At 49.5% G+C, this 20,036-nt stretch overlaps 1 protein-coding gene across 1 annotated transcript; it reads right to left on the bottom strand.

The window, feature by feature from the left end:
• Positions 1–1,012: 1,012 nt before the first annotated feature.
• On the bottom strand, positions 1,013–20,030 carry LOC306918476 (uncharacterized protein). The gene is made up of 4 exons (XM_079531378.1): positions 19,943–20,030; positions 7,004–7,142; positions 2,466–2,555; positions 1,013–1,535 (listed from the first exon to the last, which is right to left on the bottom strand). Exons 1-4 carry the CDS (start codon positions 20,012–20,014, stop codon positions 1,468–1,470), a joined length of 369 nt encoding a protein of 122 aa, XP_079387504.1. The 5' UTR covers positions 20,015–20,030; the 3' UTR covers positions 1,013–1,467.
• Between the last annotated feature and the right edge of the window lie 6 nt (positions 20,031–20,036).

Here is a 20,036-nt window from a genome sequence, read left to right as displayed (position 1 = left end):
GTTGCCCACTTGCCCCTGGCAGCTAAATAAAACACTAAGGGTTGCCCTCTTGCCCCTGGCAGCTCAATAAAACACTAAGGGTTGCCCACCTGCCCCTGGCAGGTAAATAAAACACTAAGGGTTGCCCACCTGCCCCTGGCAGCTAAATAAAACACTAAGGGTTGCCCACCTGCCCCTGGCAGCTAAATAAAACACTAAGGGTTGCCCACCTGCCCCTGGGAGCTAAATAAAACACTAAGGTTTGCCCACCTGCCCCTGGCAGCTAAATATAACACTAAGGGTTGTCCACCTGCCCCTGGCAGCTAAATAAAACACTAAGGGTTGCCCACCTGCCCATGGCAGCTAAATAAAACACTAAGGGTTGCCCACCTGCCCATGGCAGCTAAATAAAACACTAAGGGTTGCCCACCTGCCCCTGGCAGCTAAATAAAACACTAAGGGTCGCCCACCTGCCCATGGCAGCTAAATAAAACACTAAGGGTTGCCCACCTGCCCTGGCAGCTAAATAAAACACTAAGGGTTGCCCACCTGCCCCTGGCAGCTAAATAAAACACTAAGGGTTGCCCACCTGCCCCTGGCAGCTAAATAAAACACTAAGGGTTGCCCACCTGCCCCTGGCAGGTAAATAAAACACTAAGGGTCGCCCACCTGCCCCTGGCAGCTAAATAAAACATTAGGGGCAGTTTGCGGAGTTTGCTTTAAGGTTGTTCCAAGTGTTCGTTTGAGAGCAGAGTCAGGCGACTATCACAGATTGAGGCTTTATTTTATATGAAATATACAAGAATATTAAGATTCTATGGGAGATACTTCTGAACATATTGATATATTTGACCATCCAAATGCTCCAATCTTAAAATAACCGAAAATAGACATGCTGGCTTCTATGGGACTGAAATCAGTCATGGCAACCGATTCACCTTGAATCCACGAGAGAGAGAGAGAGAGAGAGAGAGAGAGAGAGAGAGAGAGAGAGAGACACAGAACACCAATATAGACACACAGCAGGTAAAGTTTCATACAAAACAACTTTAATGAGCCCAGTTAGTTCAGTCTGTCACGTTTCCTTTGACTCTGGGGAGACACGACATCAATATTTCACAGAGACATGGAGTTGAGCCCAAACAACCACACACACACCATGTATATACGTGATAAACTGCTTCAGGACAGGAGGACGTGAATACTTGACCGCACGTTACCCAACCGTGAAGAGACGGGTATACTTGACACAGCCTATGTACATGTAGAAGGGAGGGCGTGTGTGTGTGTGTGTGTAGGTGTGTGTAGGTGTGTGTGTGTGTGTGTGTGTGTGTGTGTGTGTGTGTGTAGGTGTGTGTAGGTGTGTGTGTGTGTGTGTGTGTGTGTGTGTGTGTGTGTGTAGGTGTGTGTAGGTGTGTGTGTGTGTGTGTGTGTGTGTGTGTGTGTGTGTGTGTGTGTGTGTGTGTGTGTGTGTGTGTGCTCGTGCGTTTAGCTATGGCCAGAGGCTGGGGGTCCAGGCTGGGAGGCGGCCACCCCATCAGGCTGGGAGGACGGATCTGTGACGAACGAAAGAAATAAAGAAAGAAAGGCTTGTAGATCTGCAATATTCATATTTCTTTGACCATCAGCGTTTTACAGATGATTCTGAACATATTGCTAGTTGGACCTTCAAATGCTCCAGAACTTCAAATGCTCCAGAACTTCAAATGCTCCAGAACTGTGACCCATGACAGAGAACGCACTCACCCCGGTGTTATTTTCGTCGACTAAAACCAGGACGGAAAATGTCCGTCGACTACCTTTTTTCACTGACGAAAACTAAATGGAGACTAAATGAAAGCGAAGCTGCGATGACTAAAACTAAGACTAAATATGCTGACAATTTCGTCAACAAATAAAAACTAGACTCAAATGTTAGGAAGGGACTAGTGGACAAAGAGATCCAGTATACGTCATTTTACACTTGGTTGCATGCTGAAAATAGCAGATCTACAAGCTCACAACGCGTCACGCTGTGAGCTTGTAGATCTGCTATTTTCAGCAAGTGTAAAATCAGTCATTGCGACGGCATCAAGGCATGCCAAAATACATTTTAGTCGACTAAATCAACTGTATATTTAGTCGACTAAAACTAGACTAACACTAAGACATTCCAGGTGACTTAACCCATTCTGGGCGGGAACCCCTTTTGGTGTTTTAACTAAGCATTATGTTATACTTTAGCTACTGAAAAAAATAGCTATTAAAAAAATAGCAGACCTACAAGTTCATAGCGCGGCACCGAGTGCCGCGCTATGAACTTGTAGGTCTGCTATTTTTTGAAAAATCGTGAAAATGCAGCACAAATCTTTGAATATGAATTCTTTCAGAAGACCTAAATGGGTTAAATGTGACTAAAACTAAATAAAGAAACCTAATAAAAAAAAACGATGACAAACTAAAATCTAAAATTGCTGCAAAAAAAACAAAAACAACCAGTGACTCACACATGCCGTTGGGGGCTCCGGGGTGGCGAGCGGCCATGTTGCTCTGTCCGTTTCCTCCAGCTGGCAGCATCCTGCCGGGCACGGCCTGACCTGTAGAGAGATGATGACCCACAGGTCAATATCAATGCTAGGTCTAATGGCACGAATCAGCCCCACTACTAGGTCTGGGGAGATGTCGCTCTTATAATCAGCCCCACTACTAGGTCTGGGGAGATGTCATGACGCTCTTATAATCAGCCCCACTACTAGGTCTGGGGAGATGTCATGACGCTCTTATAATCAGCCCCACTACTAGGTCTGGGGAGATGTCGCTCTTATAATCAGCCCCACTACTAGGTCTGGGGAGATGTCGCTCTTATAATCAGCCCCACTACTAGGTCTGGGGAGATGTCATGTCGCTCTTATAATCAGCCCCACTACTAGGTCTGGGGAGATGTCGCTCTTATAATCAGCCCCACTACTAGGTCTGGGGAGATGTCATGACGCTCTTATAATCAGCCCCACTACTAGGTCTGGGGAGATGTCATGACGCTCTTATAATCAGCCCCACTACTAGGTCTGGGGAGATGTCGCTCTTATAATCAGCCCCACTACTAGGTCTGGGGAGATGTCGCTCTTATAATCAGCCCCACTACTAGGTCTGGGGAGATGTCATGACGCTCTTATAATCAGCCCCACTACTAGGTCTGGGGAGATGTCATAACGCTCTTATAATCAGCCCCACTACTAGGTCTGGGGAGATGTCATGACGCTCTTATAATCAGCCCCACTACTAGGTCTGGGGAGATGTCATAACGCTCTTATAATCAGCCCCACTACTAGGTCTGGGGAGATGTCGCTCTTATAATCAGCCCCACTACTAGGTCTGGGGAGATGTCATAACGCTCTTATAATCAGCCCCACTACTAGGTCTGGGGAGATGTCATGACGCTCTTATAATCAGCCCCACTACTAGGTCTGGGGAGATGTCATGACGCTCTTATAATCAGCCCCACTACTAGGTCTGGGGAGATGTCATGACGCTCTTATAATCAGCCCCACTACTAGGTCTGGGGAGATGCCATGACGCTCTTATAATCAGCCCCACTACTAGGTCTGGGGAGATGTCATGACGCTCTTATAATCAGCCCCACTACTAGGTCTGGGGAGATGCCATGACGCTCTTATAATCAGCCCCACTACTAGGTCTGGGGAGATGTCATGACGCTCTTATAATCAGCCCCACTACTAGGTCTGGGGAGATGTCATGACGCTCTTATAATCAGCCCCACTACTAGGTCTGGGGAGATGTCATAACGCTCTTATAATCAGCCCCACTACTAGGTCTGGGGAGATGCCATGACGCTCTTATAATCAGCCCCACTACTAGGTCTGGGGAGATGTCATGACGCTCTTATAATCAGCCCCACTACTAGGTCTGGGGAGATGTCATGACGCTCTTATAATCAGCCCCACTACTAGGTCTGGGGAGATGTCATGACGCTCTTATAATCAGCCCCACTACTAGGTCTGGGGAGATGTCATGTCGCGCTTATAATCAGCGGATCCGACCGTTCTCTCTTCATTGAATCGGCGAAATCATCCGTTATCAGCACCTTTGGCCATACTGGCATACTCACCCCTTGGCTGAACATAGCCTGGTCAAGGACTCCCCGCTGCTGAACGTGTCATTTCCAACTCTTGTCGGCGCATGGATACTATAGGGGCTACTACTATTCTCTGCCTATCGGGACGTAACTCGAACGGCGCCGAGTCGGGTCTGGTGGCCGCCGCAACGCTCGGCACGGCGACTCGCTCGGCTAGCGCCTCCGTCATCGACATCAGTGACACACAAATACCATTATCACCCGTCACAACAGGTGATAATGACATACTGAAACAGTGAGTATGCCAGTATGGCCATACTGGCCCCATTCAAAGGTGCTGATAACGGATGATATAGAGGTTCCAAACGGAGCAAGGACAGAATAAGCACGCATCCGATAACACAACATAACGATAACGATATTTTTGGGTCTGAGAGGCTAAATGTCATCACACGGTGGTCCGTGGCTCAAATAGTGAATAAATAATGGACATTGACAGAGATTAAAATAGGGTGCATTTTGCATCGCAAAACGCAGTTTGATGATGATGTGGAAAATGAATTTAATTTTATGTTTTATTGTACCCTGTATGATGATTTGAGGGTTCCACTGTTTGAGGTAATGCAACAAAGAAATCCTGATCTATTCTGGGAAGATGATGGACAGAAGTTAGACTGGTTATTTAATGATGAAGTATTTAGGACAGCCCAGTTTGTTTCTAGAGCCTCTGGAGTAGAAGACAATCCCAGCTCTTCAAGTAGGTCCATGTGTCTCCTGTCACAGGCCTAATGGTGTATTTTATTTTATGTTATATATTATGTAATCTGCTCGTAAGGATCTGGAGTGTCAGTTTGGTATTCAATTGATCATTGTTTGCAAACCGTCATGTCGGTTTATTGTAATTGTTCATGTAAACTGTAAAAAGTGTCCTGTAAGTCCATATGGGCGGGGCTTCTTCTGAAGCATGACACTTAAATAAAGAATCAATCAAATCAAATCATATAGTTAAGGGACGCAATAAAACAACGACCTCTGAATCCACGGGATGCACTACTGTACTGTTTTTATTCTAGTTTATGTTGCTAGCTTTAGTTATAATAATAATTTCTTCTTTTGTTTTCTACATGAATATAACCACATTATAACCATATAAAATGAAATGGGAGTTAAATGCTGCAATTTGTAAAAATGGCAAAATTTGACTCCTAACGTCGTTGAAGTGGGACTCATAAAATGTCCCTGGGACTCATTTCTAAAAGACCATCCCTGCATCCTGGGACTCATTTCTAAAAGACCATCCCTGCATCCTGGGACTCATTTCTAAAAGACCATCCCTGCATCCTGGGACTCATTTCTAAAAGACCATCCCTGCATCCTGGGACTCATTTCTAAAACACCATCCCTGCATCCTGGGACTCATTTCTAAAACACCATCCCTGCATCCCTGGGACTCATTTCTAACAGACCATCCCTGCATCCTGGGACTCATTTCTAAAAGACCATCCCTGCATCCCTGGGACTCATTTCTAAAAGACCATCCCTGCATCCCTGGGACTCATTTCTAAAAGACCATCCCTGCATCCCTGGGACTCATTTCTAACAGACCATCCCTGCATGCTGGGACTCATTTCTAAAAGACCATCCCTGCATCCCTGGGACTCATTTCTAAAAGACCATCCCTGCATCCTGGGACTCATTTCTAAAAGACCATCCCTGCATCCCTGGGACTCATTTCTAAAAGACCATCCCTGCATCCTGGGACTCATTTCTAAAAGACCATCCCTGCATCCTGGGACTCATTTCTAAAAGACCATCCCTGCATCCTGGGACTCATTTCTAACAGACCATCCCTGCATCCCTGGGACTCATTTCTAAAAGACCATCCCTGCATCCTGGGACTCATTTCTAACAGACCATCCCTGCATCCCTGGGACTCATTTCTAAAAGACCATCCCTGCATCCTGGGACTCATTTCTAAAAGACCATCCCTGCATCCTGGGACTCATTTCTAACAGACCATCCCTGCATCCCTGGGACTCATTTCTAAAAGACCATCCCTGCATCCTGGGACTCATTTCTAAAAGACCATCCCTGCATCCTGGGACTCATTTCTAACAGACCATCCCTGCATCCCTGGGACTCATTTCTAAAAGACCATCCCTGCATCCTGGGACTCATTTCTAAAAGACCACCCCTGCATCCTGGGACTCATTTCTAACAGACCATCCCTGCATCCCTGGGACTCATTTCTAAAAGACCACCCCTGCATCCTGGGACTCATTTCTAACAGACCATCCCTGCATCCTGGGACTCATTTCTAACAGACCATCCCTGCATCCCTGGGACTCATTTCTAAAAGACCATCCCTGCATCCCTGGGACTCATTTCTAAAAGACCATCCCTGCATCCTGGGACTCATTTCTAAAAGACCATCCCTGCATCCCTGGGACTCATTTCTAAAAGACCATCCCTGCATCCTGGGACTCATTTCTAAAGGACCATCCCTGCATCCTGGGACTCATTTCTAAAAGACCATCCCTGCATCCTGGGACTCATTTCTAAAACACCATCCCTGCATCCCTGGGACTCATTTCTAACAGACCATCCCTGCATCCCTGGGACTCATTTCTAAAAGACCATCCCTGCATCCCTGGGACTCATTTCTAAAAGACCATCCCTGCATCCTGGGACTCATTTCTAAAAGACCATCCCTGCATCCTGGGACTCATTTCTAACAGACCATCCCTGCATCCTGGGACTCATTTCTAACAGACCATCCCTGCATCCTGGGACTCATTTCTAAAAGACCATCCCTGCATCCTGGGACTCATTTCTAACAGACCATCCCTGCATCCTGGGACTCATTTCTAACAGACTATCCCTGCATCCTGGGACTCATTACATTTCACTGCATTGATATGAAAACCACTGTTGTATGGTGTCCAGACAGACCTGCGTGTTGCTGCATGGCGTATCCAGCAGCCTGGCTCTGCTGCTCCCTCTGCTGGCGAACCTTCATCTCTGCATGCTTCAGCTGCTCGGCGTGGAACGTCTGCCTCTCGGTCAGCAGCTGCTGCCTCTGCTGTTCCAGCTGCAACCACACGTTTTCGTCAGTGAAAAAAGGTAGTCGACGAACATTTTTCGTCATAGTTTTAGTGGACGAAAACAACACTGGGAACCACCGGTCTAGGTGTTCCTACAACAACACAGTGAACAGGTCAGAGACTCACGGCCTCCTTCTATAGGTGTTACAACAACAACACAGTGAACAGGTCAGAGACTCACAGCCTCCTCCTCTAGGTGTTACAACAACAACACAGTGAACAGGTCAGAGACTCACAGCCTCCTCCTCTAGGTGTTACAACAACAACACAGTGAACAGGTCAGAGACTCACAGCCTCCTCCTCTAGGTGTTACAACAACAACACAGTGAACAGGTCAGAGACTCACAGCCTCCTCCTCTAGGTGTTACAACAACAACACAGTGAACAGGTCAGAGACTCACGGCCTCCTCCTCTAGGTGTTACAACAACAACACAGTGAACAGGTCAGAGACTCACAGCCTCCTCCTCTAGGTGTTACAACAACACAGTGACCGACAGGTCAGAGACTCACAGCCTCCTCCTCTAGGTGTTACAACAACACAGTGACCGACAGGTCAGAGACTCACAGCCTCCTCTAGGTGTTACAACATCAACACAGTGAACAGGTCAGAGACTCACAGCCTCCTCCTCTAGGTGTTACAACAACAACACAGTGAACAGGTCAGAGACTCACGGCCTCCTCCTCCTCTAGGTGTTACAACAACAACACAGTGAACAGGTCAGAGACTCACAGCCTCCTCCTCTAGGTGTTACAACATCAACACAGTGAACAGGTCAGAGACTCACGGCCTCCTCCTCCTCTAGGTGTTACAACAACAACACAGTGAACAGGTCAGAGACTCACAGCCTCCTCCTCTAGGTGTTACAACAACAACACAGTGAACAGGTCAGAGACTCACGGCCTCCTCTAGGTGTTACAACATCAACACAGTGAACAGGTCAGAGACTCACGGCCTCCTCCTCTAGGTGTTACAACATCAACACAGTGACCGACAGGTCAGAGACTCACAGCCTCCTCCTCTAGGTGTTACAACATCAACACAGTGAACAGGTCAGAGACTCACAGCCTCCTCCTCTAGGTGTTACAACATCAACACAGTGACCGACAGGTCAGAGACTCACAGCCTCCTCCTCTAGGTGTTACAACATCAACACAGTGACCGACAGGTCAGAGACTCACGGCCTCCTCCTCTAGGTGTTACAACATCAACAACACAGTGAACAGGTCAGAGACTCACAGCCTCCTCCTCTAGGTGTTACAACATCAACACAGTGACCGACAGGTCAGAGACTCACAGCCTCCTCCTCTAGGTGTTACAACATCAACACAGTGACCGACAGGTCAGAGACTCACAGCCTCCTCCTCTAGGTGTTACAACATCAACAACACAGTGAACAGGTCAGAGACTCACAGCCTCCTCCTCTAGGTGTTACAACAACAAAACAGTGACCGACCGGTCAGAGACTCACGGCCTCCTCCTCTAGGTGTTACAACATCAACACAGTGACCGACAGGTCAGAGACTCACGGCCTCCTCCTCTAGGTGTTACAACATCAACACAGTGAACAGGTCAGAGACTCACGGCCTCCTTCTCTAGGTGTTACAACAACACAGTGACCGACAGGTCAGAGACTCACGGCCTCCTCTAGGTGTTACAACAACAACACAGTGACCAACAGGTCAGAGACTCACGGCCTCCTCCTCTAGGTGTTACAACAACAACACAGTGAACAGGTCAGAGACTCACAGCCTCCTCTAGGTGTTACAACATCAACACAGTGACCAACAGGTCAGAGACTCACGGCCTCCTCCTCTAGGTGTTACAACAACAACACAGTGAACAGGTCAGAGACTCACGGCCTCCTTCTCCTCTAGGTGTTACAACAACACAGTGACCGACAGGTCAGAGACTCACAGCCTCCTCCTCTAGGTGTTACAACATCAACACAGTGACCGACAGGTCAGAGACTCACAGCCTCCTCCTCTAGGTGTTACATCAACACAGTGACCGACAGGTCAGAGACTCACAGCCTCCTCCTCTAGGTGTTACAACAACAACACAGTGACCGACAGGTCAGAGACTCACAGCCTCCTCCTCCTCTAGGTGTTACAACAACAACACAGTGAACAGGTCAGAGACTCACAGCCTCCTCCTCTAGGTGTTACAACATCAACACAGTGACCGACAGGTCAGAGACTCACAGCCTCCTCCTCTAGGTGTTACAACATCAACACAGTGACCGACAGGTCAGAGACTCACAGCCTCCTCCTCTAGGTGTTACAACAACAACACAGTGAACAGGTCAGAGACTCACGGCCTCCTCCTCTAGGTGTTACAACAACAACAACACAGTGAACAGGTCAGAGACTCACAGCCTCCTCCTCTAGGTGTTACAACAACAACACTGCTGTTGGCATTCAAAGCAACCAAAGGCATGGCTCCCCCATATCTCACAAGTATGATCGTACCCTACAAACCCTCCCGCGCACTCAGATCAGCCAACGCAGGGAAGCTGGAGGTACCTTCACTAAAAACGCCGGGACAACGCTCCACACGTCCCAAACTCTTCTCCCTTCTGGCTCCAAAACTATGGAATGCACTTCCCATCACAGTCAGAACTGCAGCCTCACTCCCAATCTTCCGCCGTAGTCTGAAAACCCACCTCTTCAGACTCCACCATGGCCCGTAGCACTTGCCCTAGCCTAGCCCCTTAGATAGCACATTATGTAGACTTAGATAGTATTTTAAACAGACTTATAGCTTGTTACGTAGACAGCTCTAGAATTGCACTTTATGTAGTCATAGCACTTTATAGTACACATGTATAATATATTATATAGTATAGTATGTATAGTTAACATAGATACTCCACTGTTACGTTCTTAGTTTACGCATGATTCATGATAACTACTTTTTATATATGTGATGTATGCCATGCTTTTGTTATTGCTTGATGTAAGTCGCTCTGGATTAAGAGCGTCTGCTAAATGCCTAAATTGTAAATTGTAAATTGTAACACAGTGACCGACCGGTCAGAGACTCATGGCCTCCTCCTCTAGGTGTTACAACAACAACACAGTGACCGACAGGTCAGAGACTCACGGCCTCCTCTAGGTGTTACAACATCAACACAGTGACCGACAGGTCAGAGACTCACGGCCTCCTCTAGGTGTTACAACATCAACACAGTGAACAGGTCAGAGACTCACGGCCTCCTCCTCTAGGTGTTACAACAACAACAGTGACCGACAGGTCAGAGACTCACGGCCTCCTCTAGGTGTTACAACATCAACACAGTGAACAGGTCAGAGACTCACGGCCTCCTCTAGGTGTTACAACATCAACACAGTGAACAGGTCAGAGACTCACGGCCTCCTTCTCTAGGTGTTACAACATCAACACAGTGAACAGGTCAGAGACTCACAGCCTCCTCTAGGTGTTACAACATCAACACAGTGACCGACAGGTCAGAGACTCACAGCCTCCTCCTCTAGGTGTTACAACATCAACACAGTGAACAGGTCAGAGACTCACGGCCTCCTCCTCTAGGTGTTACAACATCAACACAGTGACCGACAGGTCAGAGACTCACGGCCTCCTCCTCTAGGTGTTACAACATCAACACAGTGAACAGGTCAGAGACTCACGGCCTCCTCTAGGTGTTACAACATCAACACAGTGAACAGGTCAGAGACTCACGGCCTCCTTCTCTAGGTGTTACAACATCAACACAGTGAACAGGTCAGAGACTCACAGCCTCCTCTAGGTGTTACAACATCAACACAGTGACCGACAGGTCAGAGACTCACAGCCTCCTCCTCTAGGTGTTACAACATCAACACAGTGAACAGGTCAGAGACTCACAGCCTCCTCCTCTAGGTGTTACAACATCAACACAGTGAACAGGTCAGAGACTCACGGCCTCCTCCTCTAGGTGTTACAACATCAACACAGTGACCGACAGGTCAGAGACTCACGGCCTCCTCCTCTAGGTGTTACAACATCAACACAGTGACCGACAGGTCAGAGACTCACGGCCTCCTCCTCTAGGTGTTACAACATCAACACAGTGACCGACAGGTCAGAGACTCACGGCCTCCTCCTCTAGGTGTTACAACATCAACACAGTGACCGACAGGTCAGAGACTCACAGCCTCCTCCTCTAGGTGTTACAACATCAACACAGTGACCGACAGGTCAGAGACTCACGGCCTCCTCTAGGTGTTACAACATCAACACAGTGACCGACAGGTCAGAGACTCACGGCCTCCTCCTCTAGGTGTTACAACATCAACACAGTGACCGACAGGTCAGAGACTCACGGCCTCCTCCTCTAGGTGTTACAACATCAACACAGTGACCGACAGGTCAGAGACTCACAGCCTCCTCCTCTAGGTGTTACAACATCAACACAGTGAACAGGTCAGAGACTCACGGCCTCCTCCTCTAGGTGTTACAACAACAACACAGTGAACAGGTCAGAGACTCACGGCCTCCTCCTCTAGGTGTTACAACAACAACACAGTGACCGACAGGTCAGAGACTCACAGCCTCCTCCTCTAGGTGTTACAACAACAACACAGTGACCGACAGGTCAGAGACTCACGGCCTCCTCCTCTAGGTGTTACAACAACAACACAGTGACCGACAGGTCAGAGACTCACGGCCTCCTCCTCTAGGTGTTACAACAACAACACAGTGACCGACAGGTCAGAGACTCACGGCCTCCTCCTCTAGGTGTTACAACAACACAGTGACCGACAGGTCAGAGACTCACAGCCTCCTCCTCTAGGTGTTACAACATCAACACAGTGACCGACAGGTCAGAGACTCACGGCCTCCTCCTCTAGGTGTTACAACATCAACACAGTGACCGACAGGTCAGAGACTCACGGCCTCCTCCTCCTCTAGGTGTTACAACATCAACACAGTGACCGACAGGTCAGAGACTCACGGCCTCCTCCTCCTCTAGGTGTTACAACATCAACACAGTGACCGACAGGTCAGAGACTCACGGCCTCCTCCTCCTCTAGGTGTTACAACATCAACACAGTGACCGACAGGTCAGAGACTCACGGCCTCCTCCTTCTCTAGGTGTTACAACATCAACACAGTGACCGACAGGTCAGAGACTCACAGCCTCCTCCTTCTCTAGGTGTTACAACATCAACACAGTGAACAGGTCAGAGACTCACGGCCTCCTCCTCTAGGTGTTACAACACCAACACAGTGACCGACAGGTCAGAGAGACTCACGGCCTCCTCTAGGTGTTACAACATCAACACAGTGACCGACAGGTCAGAGACTCACGGCCTCCTCTAGGTGTTACAACAACACAGTGACCGACAGGTCAGAGACTCACAGCCTCCTCCTCTAGGTGTTACAACACCAACACAGTGACCGACAGGTCAGAGACTCACAGCCTCCTCCTCTAGGTGTTACAACAACAACACAGTGAACAGGTCAGAGACTCACGGCCTCCTCCTCCTCTAGGTGTTACAACAACACAGTGACCGACAGGTCAGAGACTCACGGCCTCCTCTAGGTGTTACAACAACACAGTGACCGACAGGTCAGAGACTCACAGCCTCCTCCTCTAGGTGTTACAACATCAACACAGTGAACAGGTCAGAGACTCACGGCCTCCTCTAGGTGTTACAACAACACAGTGACCGACAGGTCAGAGACTCACGGCCTCCTCATCTAGGTGTTACATCAACACAGTGACCGACAGGTCAGAGACTCACGGCCTCCTCCTCTAGGTGTTACAACATCAACACAGTGACCGACAGGTCAGAGACTCACGGCCTCCTCCTCTAGGTGTTACAACATCAACACAGTGACCGACAGGTCAGAGACTCACGGCCTCCTCCTCTAGGTGTTACAACATCAACACAGTGACCGACAGGTCAGAGACTCACGGCCTCCTCCTCTAGGTGTTACAACAACACAGTGACCGACAGGTCAGAGAGACTCACGGCCTCCTTCTCTAGGTGTTACAACAACACAGTGACCGACAGGTCAGAGACTCACGGCCTCCTCCTCTAGGTGTTACAACAACAACACAGTGACCGACAGGTCAGAGACTCACGGCCTCCTCCTCTAGGTGTTACAACAACAACACAGTGAACAGGTCAGAGACTCACGGCCTCCTCCTCTAGGTGTTACAACATCAACACAGTGACCAACAGGTCAGAGAGACTCACGGCCTCCTCCTCTAGGTGTTACAACAACAACACAGTGACCGACAGGTCAGAGACTCACGGCCTCCTCCTCTAGGTGTTACAACAACAACACAGTGAACAGGTCAGAGACTCACGGCCTCCTCTAGGTGTTACAACATCAACACAGTGACCAACAGGTCAGAGAGACTCACGGCCTCCTCCTCTAGGTGTTACAACATCAACACAGTGACCGACAGGTCAGAGACTCACGGCCTCCTCCTCTAGGTGTTACAACAACAACACAGTGACCGACAGGTCAGAGACTCACAGCCTCCTCCTCTAGGTGTTACAACATCAACACAGTGAACAGGTCAGAGACTCACAGCCTCCTCCTCTAGGTGTTACAACAACAACACTGCTGTTGGCATTCAAAGCAACCAAAGGCATGGCTCCCCCATATCTCACAAGTATGATCGTACCCTACAAACCCTCCCGCGCACTCAGATCAGCCAACGCAGGGAAGCTGGAGGTACCTTCACTAAAAACGCCGGGACAACGCTCCACACGTCCCAAACTCTTCTCCCTTCTGGCTCCAAAACTATGGAATGCACTTCCCATCACAGTCAGAACTGCAGCCTCACTCCCAATCTTCCGCCGTAGTCTGAAAACCCACCTCTTCAGACTCCACCATGGCCCGTAGCACTTGCCCTAGCCTAGCCCCTTAGATAGCACATTATGTAGACTTAGATAGTATTTTAAACAGACTTATAGCTTGTTACGTAGACAGCTCTAGAATTGCACTTTATGTAGTCATAGCACTTTATAGTACACATGTATAATATATTATATAGTATAGTATGTATAGTTAACATAGATACTCCACTGTTACGTTCTTAGTTTACGCATGATTCATGATAACTACTTTTTATATATGTGATGTATGCCATGCTTTTGTTATTGCTTGATGTAAGTCGCTCTGGATTAAGAGCGTCTGCTAAATGCCTAAATTGTAAATTGTAAATTGTAACACAGTGACCGACCGGTCAGAGACTCATGGCCTCCTCCTCTAGGTGTTACAACAACAACACAGTGACCGACAGGTCAGAGACTCACGGCCTCCTCTAGGTGTTACAACATCAACACAGTGACCGACAGGTCAGAGACTCACGGCCTCCTCTAGGTGTTACAACATCAACACAGTGAACAGGTCAGAGACTCACGGCCTCCTCCTCTAGGTGTTACAACAACAACAGTGACCGACAGGTCAGAGACTCACGGCCTCCTCTAGGTGTTACAACATCAACACAGTGAACAGGTCAGAGACTCACGGCCTCCTCTAGGTGTTACAACATCAACACAGTGAACAGGTCAGAGACTCACGGCCTCCTTCTCTAGGTGTTACAACATCAACACAGTGAACAGGTCAGAGACTCACAGCCTCCTCTAGGTGTTACAACATCAACACAGTGACCGACAGGTCAGAGACTCACAGCCTCCTCCTCTAGGTGTTACAACATCAACACAGTGAACAGGTCAGAGACTCACGGCCTCCTCCTCTAGGTGTTACAACATCAACACAGTGAACAGGTCAGAGACTCACGGCCTCCTCCTCTAGGTGTTACAACATCAACACAGTGAACAGGTCAGAGACTCACGGCCTCCTCCTCTAGGTGTTACAACATCAACACAGTGACCGACAGGTCAGAGACTCACGGCCTCCTCTAGGTGTTACAACATCAACACAGTGACCGACAGGTCAGAGACTCACGGCCTCCTCCTCTAGGTGTTACAACATCAACACAGTGACCGACAGGTCAGAGACTCACAGCCTCCTCCTCTAGGTGTTACAACATCAACACAGTGACCGACAGGTCAGAGACTCACGGCCTCCTCCTCTAGGTGTTACAACAACAACACAGTGACCGACAGGTCAGAGACTCACGGCCTCCTCCTCTAGGTGTTACAACATCAACACAGTGACCGACAGGTCAGAGACTCACGGCCTCCTCCTCTAGGTGTTACAACATCAACACAGTGACCGACAGGTCAGAGACTCACGGCCTCCTCCTCTAGGTGTTACAACATCAACACAGTGACCGACAGGTCAGAGACTCACGGCCTCCTCCTCTAGGTGTTACAACATCAACACAGTGACCGACAGGTCAGAGACTCACAGCCTCCTCCTCTAGGTGTTACAACATCAACACAGTGACCGACAGGTCAGAGACTCACGGCCTCCTCCTCTAGGTGTTACAACATCAACACAGTGACCGACAGGTCAGAGACTCACGGCCTCCTCCTCTAGGTGTTACAACATCAACACAGTGACCGACAGGTCAGAGACTCACAGCCTCCTCCTCTAGGTGTTACAACATCAACACAGTGAACAGGTCAGAGACTCACGGCCTCCTCCTCTAGGTGTTACAACATCAACACAGTGACCGACAGGTCAGAGACTCACGGCCTCCTCCTCTAGGTGTTACAACATCAACACAGTGACCGACAGGTCAGAGACTCACGGCCTCCTCCTCTAGGTGTTACAACAACACAGTGACCGACAGGTCAGAGACTCACAGCCTCCTCCTCTAGGTGTTACAACATCAACACAGTGACCGACAGGTCAGAGACTCACGGCCTCCTCCTCTAGGTGTTACAACATCAACACAGTGACCGACAGGTCAGAGACTCACGGCCTCCTCCTCCTCTAGGTGTTACAACATCAACACAGTGACCGACAGGTCAGAGACTCACGGCCTCCTCCTCCTCTAGGTGTTACAACATCAACACAGTGACCGACAGGTCAGAGACTCACGGCCTCCTCCTCCTCTAGGTGTTACAACATCAACACAGTGACCGACAGGTCAGAGACTCACGGCCTCCTCCTTCTCTAGGTGTTACAACATCAACACAGTGACCGACAGGTCAGAGACTCACAGCCTCCTCCTCTAGGTGTTACAACATCAACACAGTGACCAACAGGTCAGAGACTCACGGCCTCCTCCTCTAGGTGTTACAACATCAACACAGTGAACAGGTCAGAGACTCACGGCCTCCTCCTCTAGGTGTTACAACACCAACACAGTGACCGACAGGTCAGAGAGACTCACGGCCTCCTCTAGGTGTTACAACATCAACACAGTGACCGACAGGTCAGAGACTCACGGCCTCCTCTAGGTGTTACAACAACACAGTGACCGACAGGTCAGAGACTCACAGCCTCCTCCTCTAGGTGTTACAACACCAACACAGTGACCGACAGGTCAGAGACTCACAGCCTCCTCCTCTAGGTGTTACAACAACAACACAGTGAACAGGTCAGAGACTCACGGCCTCCTCCTCCTCTAGGTGTTACAACAACACAGTGACCGACAGGTCAGAGACTCACGGCCTCCTCTAGGTGTTACAACAACACAGTGACCGACAGGTCAGAGACTCACAGCCTCCTCCTCTAGGTGTTACAACATCAACACAGTGAACAGGTCAGAGACTCACGGCCTCCTCTAGGTGTTACAACAACACAGTGACCGACAGGTCAGAGACTCACGGCCTCCTCCTCTAGGTGTTACAACATCAACACAGTGACCGACAGGTCAGAGACTCACGGCCTCCTCCTCTAGGTGTTACAACATCAACACAGTGACCGACAGGTCAGAGACTCACGGCCTCCTCCTCTAGGTGTTACAACATCAACACAGTGACCGACAGGTCAGAGACTCACGGCCTCCTCCTCTAGGTGTTACAACAACACAGTGACCGACAGGTCAGAGAGACTCACGGCCTCCTCTAGGTGTTACAACAACACAGTGACCGACAGGTCAGAGACTCACGGCCTCCTCCTCTAGGTGTTACAACAACAACACAGTGACCGACAGGTCAGAGACTCACGGCCTCCTCCTCTAGGTGTTACAACAACAACACAGTGAACAGGTCAGAGACTCACGGCCTCCTCCTCTAGGTGTTACAACATCAACACAGTGACCAACAGGTCAGAGAGACTCACGGCCTCCTCCTCTAGGTGTTACAACAACAACACAGTGACCGACAGGTCAGAGACTCACGGCCTCCTCCTCTAGGTGTTACAACAACAACACAGTGAACAGGTCAGAGACTCACGGCCTCCTCTAGGTGTTACAACATCAACACAGTGACCGACAGGTCAGAGACTCACGGCCTCCTCTAGGTGTTACAACATCAACACAGTGAACAGGTCAGAGACTCACGGCCTCCTCTAGGTGTTACAACATCAACACAGTGACCGACAGGTCAGAGACTCACGGCCTCCTCCTCCTCTAGGTGTTACAACATCAACACAGTGACCGACAGGTCAGAGACTCACGGCCTCCTCTAGGTGTTACAACATCAACACAGTGAACAGGTCAGAGACTCACGGCCTCCTCTAGGTGTTACAACATCAACACAGTGACCGACAGGTCAGAGACTCACGGCCTCCTCCTCCTCTAGGTTTTACAACATCAACACAGTGACCGACAGGTCAGAGACTCACGGCCTCCTCCTCTAGGTGTTACAACATCAACACAGTGACCGACAGGTCAGAGACTCACGGCCTCCTCCTCTAGGTGTTACAACATCAACACAGTGACCGACAGGTCAGAGACTCACGGCCTCCTTCTATAGGTGTTACAACATCAACACAGTGAACAGGTCAGAGACTCACAGCCTCCTCCTCTAGGTGTTACAACATCAACACAGTGACCAACAGGTCAGAGACTCACAGCCTCCTCCTCCTCTAGGTGTTACAACATCAACACAGTGACCAACAGGTCAGAGACTCACAGCCTCCTCCTCCTCTAGGTGTTACAACATCAACACAGTGACCGACAGGTCAGAGACTCACGGCCTCCTTCTATAGGTGTTACAACATCAACACAGTGAACAGGTCAGAGACTCACAGCCTCCTCCTCTAGGTGTTACAACATCAACACAGTGACCGACAGGTCAGAGACTCACGGCCTCCTCCTCTAGGTGTTACAACATCAACACAGTGACCGACAGGTCAGAGACTCACGGCCTCCTTCTATAGGTGTTACAACATCAACACAGTGAACAGGTCAGAGACTCACGGCCTCCTCTAGGTGTTACAACAACAACACAGTGACCGACAGGTCAGAGACTCACGGCCTCCTCCTCTAGGTGTTACAACAACACAGTGACCGACAGGTCAGAGACTCACGGCCTCCTCCTCTAGGTGTTACAACATCAACACAGTGACCGACAGGTCAGAGACTCACAGCCTCCTTCTCTAGGTGTTACAACATCAACACAGTGACCGACAGGTCAGAGACTCACGGCCTCCTCCTCTAGGTGTTACATCAACACAGTGACCGACAGGTCAGAGACTCACGGCCTCCTCCTCCTCTAGGTGTTACATCAACACAGTGACCGACAGGTCAGAGACTCACAGCCTCCTTCTCTAGGTGTTACAACATCAACACAGTGACCGACAGGTCAGAGAGACTCACAGCCTCCTCTAGGTGTTACAACATCAACACAGTGAACAGGTCAGAGACTCACAGCCTCCTCCTCTAGGTGTTACAACATCAACACAGTGACCGACAGGTCAGAGAGACTCACAGCCTCCTCCTCTAGGTGTTACAACATCAACACAGTGAACAGGTCAGAGACTCACAGCCTCCTTCTCTAGGTGTTACAACATCAACACAGTGACCGACAGGTCAGAGACTCACGGCCTCCTCCTCTAGGTGTTACAACATCAACACAGTGAACAGGTCAGAGACTCACAGCCTCCTCCTCCTCTAGGTGTTACAACATCAACACAGTGACCGACAGGTCAGAGACTCACGGCCTCCTCCTCCTCTAGGTGTTACAACATCAACACAGTGACCGACAGGTCAGAGACTCACGGCCTCCTCCTCTAGGTGTTACAACATCAACACAGTGACCGACAGGTCAGAGACTCACGGCCTCCTCCTCTAGGTGTTACAACATCAACACAGTGAACAGGTCAGAGACTCACGGCCTCCTCTAGGTGTTACAACATCAACACAGTGAACAGGTCAGAGACTCACAGCCTCCTCCTCTAGGTGTTACAACATCAACACAGTGACCGACAGGTCAGAGACTCACGGCCTCCTCCTCTAGGTGTTACAACAACAACACAGTGAACAGGTCAGAGACTCACGGCCTCCTCTAGGTGTTACAACATCAACACAGTGACCGACAGGTCAGAGACTCACGGCCTCCTCCTCCTCTAGGTGTTACAACATCAACACAGTGAACAGGTCAGAGACTCACGGCCTCCTCCTCTAGGTGTTACAACATCAACACAGTGACCGACAGGTCAGAGACTCACAGCCTCCTCCTCTAGGTGTTACAACATCAACACAGTGACCGACAGGTCAGAGACTCACAGCCTCCTCCTCTAGGTGTTACAACATCAACACAGTGACCGACAGGTCAGAGACTCACAGCCTCCTCCTCTAGGTGTTACAACATCAACACAGTGACCGACAGGTCAGAGACTCACAGCCTCCTCCTCCTCTAGGTGTTACAACGTCAACACAGTGACCGACAGGTCAGAGACTCACGGCCTCCTCTAGGTGTTACAACATCAACACAGTGACCGACAGGTCAGAGACTCACGGCCTCCTTCTCGCGGTCCATGATGGTCTCCAGCTCCTCAAAGTGTCTCAGCTTGATCTCCAGCTTCTTCATCTGGGTCTCCACCAGCAGAGCC

The sequence above is a fragment of the Electrona antarctica genome, assembly GCF_951216825.1.
Source record: "Electrona antarctica genome assembly, contig: scaffold_387, whole genome shotgun sequence".
Classification (NCBI taxonomy): Eukaryota; Metazoa; Chordata; class Actinopteri; order Myctophiformes; family Myctophidae; genus Electrona; species Electrona antarctica.
The sequence above is the reverse complement of the archived record's forward strand: the minus strand, read 5'-3'. Positions and strand labels throughout refer to the sequence as shown.

Bases quoted from the DNA above. Each gene is read 5' to 3' on its own strand.
- LOC306918476 (XM_079531378.1), bottom strand. From the start codon at position 20,014: ATGAAGAAGCTGGAGATCAAGCTGAGACACTTTGAGGAGCTGGAGACC. The intron at 7,143-19,942 runs GTGAGTCTCTGA...GTGTGGTTGCAG, and splicing joins TGGACCGCGAGAAGGAGGCC to CTGGAACAGCAGAGGCAGCA. The intron at 1,536-2,465 runs GTGAGTCACTGG...CGTTCGTCACAG, and splicing joins CGGAGCCCCCAACGGCATGT to ATCCGTCCTCCCAGCCTGAT.